General features: G+C 39.6%; 1 protein-coding gene across 1 annotated transcript; it reads left to right on the top strand.

The window, feature by feature from the left end:
* The first annotated feature begins 2,607 nt into the window (after positions 1–2,607).
* LOC121578507 (homeobox protein Hox-C13a-like) lies at positions 2,608–7,821 on the top strand. The gene is made up of 2 exons (XM_041892871.2): positions 2,608–3,344; positions 6,801–7,821. Exons 1-2 carry the CDS (start codon positions 2,684–2,686, stop codon positions 7,058–7,060), a joined length of 921 nt encoding a protein of 306 aa, XP_041748805.1. The 5' UTR covers positions 2,608–2,683; the 3' UTR covers positions 7,061–7,821.
* Positions 7,822–11,362: the final 3,541 nt, after the last annotated feature.

Here is an 11,362-nt window from a genome sequence, read left to right as displayed (position 1 = left end):
ATCTTCCGAAATACAACGTGTACCTATAGTCTTAAAGATGGCAGACTTTTATTTTACACTGTATCTTACAATTTTTACATTTTACTTATAAAATATAGACACATTTCCGCTATATCTAGGCCTACTGCTTGTAATTTAAAATAAATCCCCATGTGTTCATCGTATAGAATTAGTAAACCGGTTGATATGTGGTCACAAAAACTGCTTAAGAGGCATGTTTTGTTTTGCTCTCTACCCAGATGTTGTTTCTCTGATAGCTACATGTTTGGTTTGATGTAGATTATGGCAAGACCAGACTGTTCCGTCCAGATTGTGTCTTCTGAAACTGGCAACTCGGAAGCGTCATTGAGGGCTCTCCTAATTGCTGCGAGTTTGCACGTAAACTCCACAATGCTGGTGTGAAGTTCATTCTTGCCTGTCTAGACTTATTACGACTGTGTTTGTCCGGGTTCCCTACCTTGACCTTGGACTTCCTTGTGTCTGCCATTTTGGAATGAATGGTCAATATTTGTGAGTTGCTCCGCTGGCGGATATGAGTTCCTATTTCCTGGGACAAACTGAAGAGTTAGTCCAACGATTTTATTCCCTTTATCGCTTCAATTCCAATAGCCTAGGCCAGGGTTCTCCAACCCTGTTCATGGAGAGCTACTGTCCCGTAGGTTTTCGCTCCAACCCTAAGCTAGCACACTTGATTCAAATAATTAGCTGGTTGATACGCTGAATCAGGTTAGTTACAACTGGGGTTGGAGCGAAAACCTGCATGAGGGTAGCTCTCCAGGAACAGGGTCGGAGAACCCTGGTAGGCTGTGGTTTGTTTCATGTTGCTTTTGACACAGCGTCCATCCCTGGTGCATTTAGCTATACAGGACTGCCTCTTGACAATCATGGTGAACCTCCTTGTGTTGTACTAAAATTGACTGAGATTTTAGATGGGCCTAAATAATCAAAAATGTTGTGTTTATAGTGCGACTGAAACTTCACGAAACACGTTCTGGCGCAGTGCATACACGCCCACAAAACACAATTCTTAGAATTGAGCAATATCCTACATTTTTGCAAATATAGGCCTACCTTTTAACTATGTTTAGCACATCGTCTATGCACTTATGACTAAACCTGAAATATAAGGTATTATGGTTGGTCAATAACTTTTGTCCAATTAAATAATTTGGGGACAGGTGTAAGCATGGGCGCAAGACCAATGCCTTGCGTCCCTAATACAGATTCTTGACTCAGATGACAAAAACGGCCATTAGGGAAAATAAATACCCATCTTTATTGTTCATCAACCTATACTGGAGAAAATAATACATTCTGTTAGATTAAAGAATATGCATGGCCCACTGTTATGACAAAACAAAACAAATATTAGGAGGGATGGATAGTCTATAGCCTATGTTTTTCATATTTTCAGCGTTTTGCCAAAACTGCACCGCAATTTCTGTTTATTACCCCCAAATTATAAAGACCAAGCAGTTGCATGTCTCAACAAACCACTATTTCCGAGTATCCAACTGCGCATAAGGATACGAGCAAAACAAAGTGGTTTCTCTGTGCCGTGGAGAGAGGTTTATTTTATATTTAATGTCTTTATTGTTTCCATTGTTAGTTTCTTCTGTCAATTGTATTTGCCTATTCGTTTGAGAGTGGTAGGCCTATTGGAAGAAAGCAAATGTTGCTATTAGCCTACATATAAGCTACAATAATGGGCTACATTAACGTAAATAGGCCTGCCAATCATTATTAGACTCAAACAAACATGTCTTAGAATTTGAACATTGAAAAATGTCAGTCAAGTTAAATAAATTAAGCTGTCATTACGCATTGAGAATTATCAGAGCGTTTCAGATAGGCCTATCTACCATTGACAGAGCCTACCACAAGAAAAATATAATTCCTACCAAAACTCCTATAGGTTACAACCCCATTTTGAAGGGTGGTGTGTTATGCTGCACTCTACATTTTCTGGTAAGAGTATACATTTTGAGTAAATAGACTGTTGTTGTTTGATGTCATATGCTACCTATAAATGTCCCACAGCCAACAAACTAAGGTTTTCTTTACAGACATTGTACATTTTTAAACTCAAACGTAGCCTATCCTTTCGTTGGTGGTTGCTAAATGTTGTATTTCAAAACGTTAGACTATAATTCATGTACCTTAGCCTATTTTATTACATCAAAATATTGTTAGACCAAAATACGCTCAACAAGCCTAATCTTTACCTTATCAAGAACCGAAAATCCTCACACGTATCTAAGTAGTATCACTGGCCTGGCGAATTGTTCAACATCGCCAACGTTATGTGGTTTTGATTAAATACGTTTCCGTTTTGTAAAATATGAAGATTATGGCCTCCTCCACCTTCAAACTGTTGAGCATGTTTTATGTCCCCTTTAAGGATACTTGCCTCCGATAACCCAAGCCAATGAGAGTATCTGCTGGACTTTGCAATCAACAAACATACACCAGGCGGTTTAAAGGGATGATCCACTCGCCCCCACAGCACACGCTCGTGTCGGTCTCGTTATTGTATCACGTGTCGGCGGATCCTAGGGTCTCAATAATGAACTGGACACTTGAGCATTGCGCGGTGCGCATGCGCATGCGTAAAAAATGTGCTTGGAGATGAGGTGTAGGTCTTGGAGTAGTCGACTTTTAAAAAGCATCCGCAACCAGTGATATGACGACTTCGCTGGTTCTGCATCCATGCTGGGCGGACACGTTGATGTACGTATATGAAAAAAGCCCGAATGAAAATAATCAGAATAAAAACCAATCCATGGAGGGACTAAGCGGAAATTGTCCTGCTACTCACTGCAGGGAACTGATCTCGCACTCGGCGTTGGGACGACACTCCGGCAGCCTAAGCCACCAGGGTTCTGTGTACTCGGACATACCCTCCCAGGATACAGGGCGACATTGCCCCGCTACTCAGACTTCCTCCAGCGCCACCCTGGGTTATGGCTACCCGTTCGGAAGCCCTTATTACGGTTGTCGGTTGTCACACTCGCACAACGTTAACTTGCAGCAGAAGCCGTGCTCTTACCACCCTGCCGAGAAGTATACAGAACCCAGCGCGGCGCTGCCCACGGAAGAGCTGTCAAGCAGGGCAAAGGAGTTCGCCTTTTACCCGAGTTTTGCCAGCTCGTACCAGACTGTCCCGGGTTACTTGGACGTGTCTGTGGTTCCCGGTATCAGTGCGCACCCGGAACCGAGACATGAGACTTTGATTCCCATGGATGGCTATCAGCACTGGGCTCTATCTAATGGCTGGGACGGACAGGTGTACTGTTCTAAAGAGCAAACACAGTCAACACATCTCTGGAAATCTCCATTCCCAGGTATGAAAACATTTTCACTTTTATTGAAATGGACGGTTCATGTAATGTTTTATAATACCAAGTGGTTTTTACGTTTCACACTTGTTAGTGTTACCGGCACTACACTAAGACGAACAGGACCAAAAGTGTGTATGTGTGTGTGCAGTGTTTCCCCTATATTCATTTAGCAGTGGTGGCCTACCGCTGACAAATTGTTGACACCGCTGCAAAAAATGTCATAAAAATAAATAAATATATATCTCTAAGAAAGGATCGAAATATCCTGACATACATTTGCTTGTATTTATTTATTCATTTATTTATTTATTAAAAACCCGTTTCCTTTGTATAGCCTTGTCATATAAAACAGCTTATGACTATAACGCACTTGAAGTGCATGATACCACAGGGTAGTGGGTTTGTTTATGTTCATCTTTGCGTTCAATTCCGGAGAAGAGACCATTTTTCAATAGCCGGATATGGGACTAGAAACAATGCAAAAACAATACCTTTGATTTTATAGTAGCCTACAATGAGGTTTATGGATTGGAGCAGGGCACCGTTGCCCTCCCGGATAAAATAACAGATATTTGCTCAGTGCAGTAAATCTAGTCACAACAGGGAGTGGTGCCTTGAAGCTCGCCATTTTCACGCCTTGTGTTTATTCTCAATTTGCAATTGCGAGCATATTTATTTTCAGTTTTTCAAATTCACTGTCAAATCAATGGTAATCAAGGGTGACTCAATTTAGGATCGTTGAAGTGTGTGTGTGTGTGTGTGTGTGAGAGAGAGAGAGAGATCCAAATAAATTATCCAAAGGCTATGGATGCGTTGAGTCAATTCAGGAATAGAAAAATGCATTTTCAGTTTTGTTTACATTTTATAAGTAGCCTTAGAAACCTTTCATGTATAAATTGTGTAGTTCAACCGAATTGATCCGTTAGTTATGTGGTGACACTGCGTTATATAAACAGCAGAGAGACAAGTAGGCCGATTGCCCCTATTGAATAGCACATTCAATTTCGGAATACCACCTTGTTGACGAATAGCTCATGGATTCCTAGATTGATTGGCTTATCATTCACAATCTAGTAAACCGTTGACACACATGACATTTGGAGCTTGTATGACTACTTGCCGTAGGCCAATACAGTCAATAGCCTATTGTAATATAGTGTAGTATTGGGGCTATATGCCCATAACACAGAATATACCTACTGTGTTTGAACAGTAAAACATTTTGAAATAGACTGTACAGTTTTATTTTTTATTGTCCTTGGTTCGACTGTCCTATTAACCATTCCTAATGTTGTTCATGACCTCATTAAAATAGTCCTTTATCTAATCTCTGCTGTAGATGCGCTCTTAAATAAAACACGCTGAAATAAAACTCAGTAGAAATAATAAATAGGCTATGATAGGACTGTTAACAAACCAACCTACGGAGCTTGTGTGCACATGCACAACGCATCCGCATGATCAAATTAATGGGGTGTGATGTCTTCTTATATAGCTCTATTACATCAATTGAAGCTGCATTCAAGTTTAAAATCATGGACTATTAATATAGATAGGATTAGCTGCCCAGCCTATTCCCAACCTATTACAAGTTACATTATAAACTGGGTGGTTCGAGCCCTGAATGCTGATTGGCTGACCGCCATGGTACTGTATATCAGACCGTATACCACGGGTATGAGAAAACATTGATTTGTACAGCTGTAATTACGTTGGTAACCAGTTTATAATAGCAATAAGGCACCTCGGGTGTTTGTGGTATATTGCCAACATACCAAAGCTAAGGGCTGTATGCAGGCACTCCGCATTCTGTCGTGCTTAAGAACAGCCCTTAGCCTTGGTATATTCGCCATAAACCACACCCCCACACCCCGAGGGGCCTTCTTGCTTAATCATAGCTCCAATTCTTATTATTAAGGCTTAATATTCGCAGTGTTTTCCTGTCAGTATGCCAATTTCATTTTTATGCATAGGTTACATATCTATGTTTGGACTAAATGGTCATCATGGTATGCATAGCCAGCAAGTCAGTATTCAATGTACATCCATGTCTGAGGACTTCGGGAGATGTGCTTGGCAAGGCCTAAGTCATTTAGACATTTTAGATGATTCACTATATATACAAAAGTATGTGGACACCCCTTCAAATTTCTGGATTCGGCTATTTCAGCCACACCCGTTGCTGACAGGTGTATAAAATCGACCACACAGCCATGCAATATCCAGAGACAACAATTGGCAGTAGAATGGCCTTACTGAAGAGCTCAGTGACTTTCAACCTGGCACCGTCATAGGATGCCATCTTTCCAACAATTCAATTTGTCAAATTTCTGCACTGCTAGAGCTACCCCGGTCAACTGTAAGTTCTGTTATTGTGAAGCGGAAACATCTAGGAGCAACAATGGCTCAGCTGCGAAGTGGTAGGTCACACAAGCTCACAGAACAGGACCGCTGAGTGCTGAAGCGCGTAAAAATCGTCTGTCCTCGGTTGCAACACTCACGACCGACTTCCAAACTGCCCCTGGAAGCAACGTCAGGTCAAGAACTGTTCATCGGGAGCGTCATGAAATTGGTTTCCATGGCCGAGCAGCCACACACAAGCCTAAGATCACCATGAGCAATGCCAAGCATCGGCTGGAATGGTGTAAAGCTCGCCGCCATTGGACTCTGGAGCAGTGGAAACGCGTTCTCTGCAGTGATGAACCGCGCTTCACCATCTGGAAGTCCGACGGACAAATCTAGGTTTGGCGGATGCCAGGAGAACGCTACCTGCCCCAATGCATAGTGCCATCTGTAAAGTTTGGTGGAGGAGGAATAATGGCCTGTGGCTGTTTATCATGGTCCGGGCTAGGCCCCTTAGTTCCAGTGAAGGGAAGTCTTAACGCTACAGCATACAATGACATTCTAGACGATTCTGTGCTTCCAACTTTGTGGCAAGAGTTTGGGGAAGGCCCTTTCCTGTTTTAGCATGACAATGCCCCCATGCACAAAGCGAGATCCATACAGAAATGGTTTGTCAAGATTGGTGTGGAAGAACTTGACTGGCCTGCACAGAGCCCTGACCTCAACCCTATCGAACACCTTTGAGATGAATCGGAATGCCAACTGCGAGCCAGGTCCACACACCTTTGGTCATGAAGTGTATATTTTGACATAACTATACCATAATGACTGACATCTAACCGTAGCCTACCTCAAACATTTAGACCCATCTTAATAAAGTAGCCTATAGCCCAGCCCTGCTCAATCTACGTGGGACCATGAACTTCACAAAATGCAATGATTTAAATGCAATGCATCAGAATCCAGTGCTGGGTGCTTTCACAGTATTCTGCCTGTAATAAAATCAAATAAAAAAACGATATTTCCTATTGTTTCTCCTCATTTTCAAATGTTGTAGGCTAACAGTTGTTGTTTTCTTTGCCTTCCTTTCAGTGTGTTATGCCCTTCTTTTCTCAGATGTCGTCCCTATGCAACCAGAGGTCAGCAGCTACAGACGAGGCCGCAAAAAGCGGGTTCCTTACACCAAGATCCAGCTGAAGGAGCTAGAGAAAGAGTATGCAGCCAGCAAGTTCATCACCAAAGACAAGAGACGTCGAATATCTGCCACTTCTAATCTCTCCGAACGCCAGGTCACCATCTGGTTCCAGAACCGGCGGGTGAAGGAGAAGAAATTTGTCTGTAAATCTAAATCAAGCTCTCATATGCATGCCACTTGATTCAGTCCAATCTCACTGGCATGACAACTCAAATACTTTTTTTATCACAGAAACGCTCAATATTTATATTGACAGAATTCTCACCTATGATGCATTGCAAAACACAAACTTAATCTCACCTCCCTATTTGGAAATAAACTGGGGGGAAATACAGAAGATTGAATGAAAACTGGTTGGAACGAATGATCACATCCTTTCAGGAGCATCAAAAGCAATACCAGCATTGTTAGTATAGCCTCAGACCTATAAATTACGGACGTTTGTGGCTGATAAAGTAAACTGAGGTCTTTGGAGATTTCATACAGTGATCTTGTTCAGACATTTTCAGGTATTGGACGCATCAAGAATGATCTCACTTTTCAATGATATTGTATATGGCCGTTTTAGTTTGATCCCAAGGTAATGAGCAAGGTTGCTATTGTCTATTGTACAGTGCCATGCATATTTAAGGTTGTCTCCTGTGACAGGGGTTGTAAATTGCTACAGACTATTTTATGGTTCTCATATTTTGATCATTTTTGTCAGTGAAGGATATGTCTCTGTAATGCAACTGGAATGATTGTAATCAGTATAAGAATATTAAAAAGTATTGCATATTAATGCAGAATCTTTTACCATTTTGTTTGTATAGTGAGTTAAGTCTTATTGCATTTGGGCTGTGCATTCCCATTGTAAGCCGTTTTATTCCTTTTATTTGGTGCAGTATTTGAACTGTGGTGTGGCTCTTGATCGAAATTTACTCAATGGAAACATGTTTCATAAATAAAGAAATATAACGATCAAACAAGATCAAATTGATCTGTTTTCTATTTTATCGGCATGACCCTTAATATGTACCTGTCTCCCACTTATCTGGTTTTATAGCTTAATGTCTACTCTTTTATCTAGCTTTGTCTGAGGTCTTCACCAACTGGGCACACACTGGTTGAATCGACGTGGAAACAACGTTATTTCAATGAAATTACGTTGAACCAACGTGGAATTTACGTTGAATTGACGTCCGTGCTCAGTGGGCAATGTCACTGTATATGATGTTGTAGATTAATAGATATTGTGCATTGACAATTAGTTGGTACATGAGAGCTAAGACTGAATGCCCAAATATTCTGCAAATCAGAAAAGCATTTGAACATTTTTTGAGTAACCAAATTATGGACCCCAATCCAAAAATGGAAATAATAACCTATTTTGATACTATAGTTAGGCTATTATGATGCATGTTGGAAAATGTTCTTATTCGGTAAATAAACAGCAGTCTAACCTCACATGTTCAAGTGGAATCGTTTGATAAAGTGCCGTAAATTGGCCACAACCTAATATGATAACATTACCTATTTGCATGCAACCAGCTTCACTGTCGTTAAGCATGGCTACTCCTGGACTAAATTGTTAAGAACCCCTAAACTGAAAAATGTTCCATGACTATTGGTTAGATTCTAGATTCCCAATCCAGACTTTGTCCTCATCATATCATTTTAATTCTGCTTTCAAGACCGAAAAGTCGATCTACTTCAGGACCAGCTGATACAAATGAACTTCCTTACTATCTCAATTCCATATTGGAAGATTGTCATGCCAAAGAAATCACTTTCAAAACTGTGTTTAGTCGGTCTATAGGTTAAGTGAAAATATCTCAGTGAAACCTAAATTAACTGCATTACATATTCTGAATATGATTCTGTCAGAATGGAATGATAGGCTAGGTATTGTGTCGAAATAAGAATTGTCTGTGTAGATTATTAACAAAGATTTTAGTCAGTTTAAGAGTAGGCGAAAAAATCTTATGTCGTGTAGCTGTTTCAGTTTTTAGTCTCCGCAGCAATCTGATTCATTCAGTAATTAATTCATGAATGTGTGTTCCAATATATGGCATTAACTAATTTGAGATTATCATATGACGCTTATAGCCTATATTTGTAAAATTATGATACATTATCTAAAGCCTATATATGCCTATATAGCCTACACTTTAAAAAAATCTAAATTCGACAATGGAAATGTCACAATGTTTTGAAACAATTGGTGAATAAATTGATAATATTTTTTAAGAAAATTGGCCTTTTACGCACAACTAAACACGTGCGTAAAAGGCCAATTTTCTTAAAAAATATTATCAATTTATTCACCAATTGTTTATAAGTTAAGTGAAAATATCTCAGTGAAAACTAAATGAACTGCATTACATATTCTGAATATGATTCTGTCAAAATGGAATGATAGGCTAAGTATTGTGTCGAAAGAAGAATTGTCTGTGTAGATTATTAACAAAGATTTTAGTCAGTTTAAGAGTAGGCGAAAAAATCTTATGTCGTGTAGCTGTTTCAGTTTTTAGTCTCCGCAGCAATCTGATTCATTCAGTAATTAATTCATGAATGTGTGTTCCAATATATGGCATTAACTAATTTGAGATTATCATATGACGCTTATAGCCTACATTTGTAAAATTATAATACATTATCTAAAGCCTATATATGCCTATATAGCCTACACTTTTTAAAAATCTAAATTCGACAATGGAAATGTCACAAAGTTTTGAAACAATTGGTGAATAAATTGATAATATTTTTTAAGAAAATAGGTCTTTTACGCACGTGTTTAGTTGTGTGTAAAATAGTCACCCTCGTGTAGCATATATCTCTTGAATACGGTGCATTTTACACTAAGACACGTAAGGCTATTCATTTCTTCATCAACATTCAAAAATACTTTATTTTACAGGTTCATAATGATCCATATTTCAACTCTATTATCCTGCATCTGTGTCTCTAATGCACTTTTTTTTGTGGAAAACGTTTAGTGGACATGCTAGCCCACCACTTCAAAATGAAGGTGTAAACGGATATGAAGCTACTAGTTGCGTGTGAAGACTGCATGAAGCATCTCCTATCTGAATTGACAGATCCTAATGGTTAAATTTTCAAATCTCAACTAAATACTTGGTAAAATTGCTTGTGGATGAGGTGTGATTAGAGCACATAAGCTTGAGGGATCAATCATTGGGCTATACGTATCTTTAAATATGCTATCTAAGATATCTTGAGTTGTTCTTAGTAGCAAAATTCATTAGCTGACTTGGTAGGCTTGGTAGCCCATAATAGTAGCCCAATCTGCGCTATAGTCGTGTTGATTATTAATATAGCCCGTACTCTCTAAAACACAACAATCCGTCCTAATTTTAATCTTAGGCCTTGGCTGCTGGTATGAAGAGATCCGACCAAACGCAGGTACAATTTATGAAATTGGACAAACCTTTCTATAGGCGTTTTGACATAACTGTTGCTGGATATTTTGTTAAATTAACTTTTAGCAGAAGTTTTTGGGCTTGTATAATGTAACTTCAGAGCTCCTCGTCTTTTGTGTCTGTACGTCACTTCTTGGCTACCCTTGACCATGACTATGCAGTCAATTTGACCTTGACATAACAACAGCTCGTGCATAGCAAACTAGGGAAGGTTGTTCTTCCTTTCTCTGGTGGGATGGGTGGTGGGCACCGGCCTCGCGATTTGTTTGCAAGGCAATATAATATTTGTTGTAGTCTAGACAGGTTATCGCTAGCATTCCATAAAAGAGGATACTGTCAATGCTTATTTGATATCACCCCCAAATTCCGTCCATTTTAATCAGTTTCTGTCTTTCATTTATATTTCTTATTCTTATTATTTTTCCTTATTCTCTGCCTGACAGTCTTACAGAATAATCTCGCCCCGGTCTCCAGACCTTAAATTATACAGCACACTTACACAGTCATCATAGGGAGTGTGTCGTATTTTGAGCGTGTGTAACAGGTAGACAGACCATTGACGTCTTGCAAGTCCATCAGGTTTGACACCGACAAGTTTGAGCTGTAGCGTTCTTTTAAAGTCGAGATTTAAGGTGTGCTCCTTGCGATGAGCTGTGCATCTGCCTTAAAGGAAAACAGACGTGGCCCATAACATCATTTTGAAGGTATGTAGCTGTTTTTATACCTTGAGTTCACATCAATGTGCAGAACTGTATGGCTATATCAAGAGTGTATACCTGCCCCGTTTAAGATTTAGGACTTGAATAATAGGAAAGAGAATATTTAACCCTAGCGCCATGACATTTGTCCTCTTAAGATGTAACTTTATTTATTTATGTGTGCATGCACCCCTATGGTCGTATTTTTGGGTAGTGCAGTAGCCAAGGTTATGAATTATCACTCATTTTGCTTCCACAAGTTCATGAAGTAGCCTATATGGCACTGGTAGAAGACAACCTTAAAGGTTATGTAATAGGAGTAGCCTTTTTTTTTGTGAAGACAGGCAGCTTCGAAACTAATTG

The sequence above is a fragment of the Coregonus clupeaformis genome, unplaced genomic scaffold, assembly GCF_020615455.1.
Source record: "Coregonus clupeaformis isolate EN_2021a unplaced genomic scaffold, ASM2061545v1 scaf0005, whole genome shotgun sequence".
Classification (NCBI taxonomy): domain Eukaryota; kingdom Metazoa; phylum Chordata; class Actinopteri; order Salmoniformes; family Salmonidae; genus Coregonus; species Coregonus clupeaformis.
Note: the sequence above shows the minus strand (reverse complement) of the source record. Positions and strands in the feature narration are given on the sequence as shown.

Excerpts from the sequence above, each read along its gene's own strand:
- LOC121578507 (XM_041892871.2), top strand. The coding sequence starts at position 2,684 with ATGACGACTTCGCTGGTTCTGCATCCATGCTGGGCGGACACGTTGATG. Across the intron at positions 3,345-6,800 it reads CTGGAAATCTCCATTCCCAG|ATGTCGTCCCTATGCAACCA; the intron begins GTATGAAAACAT and ends TTCTTTTCTCAG.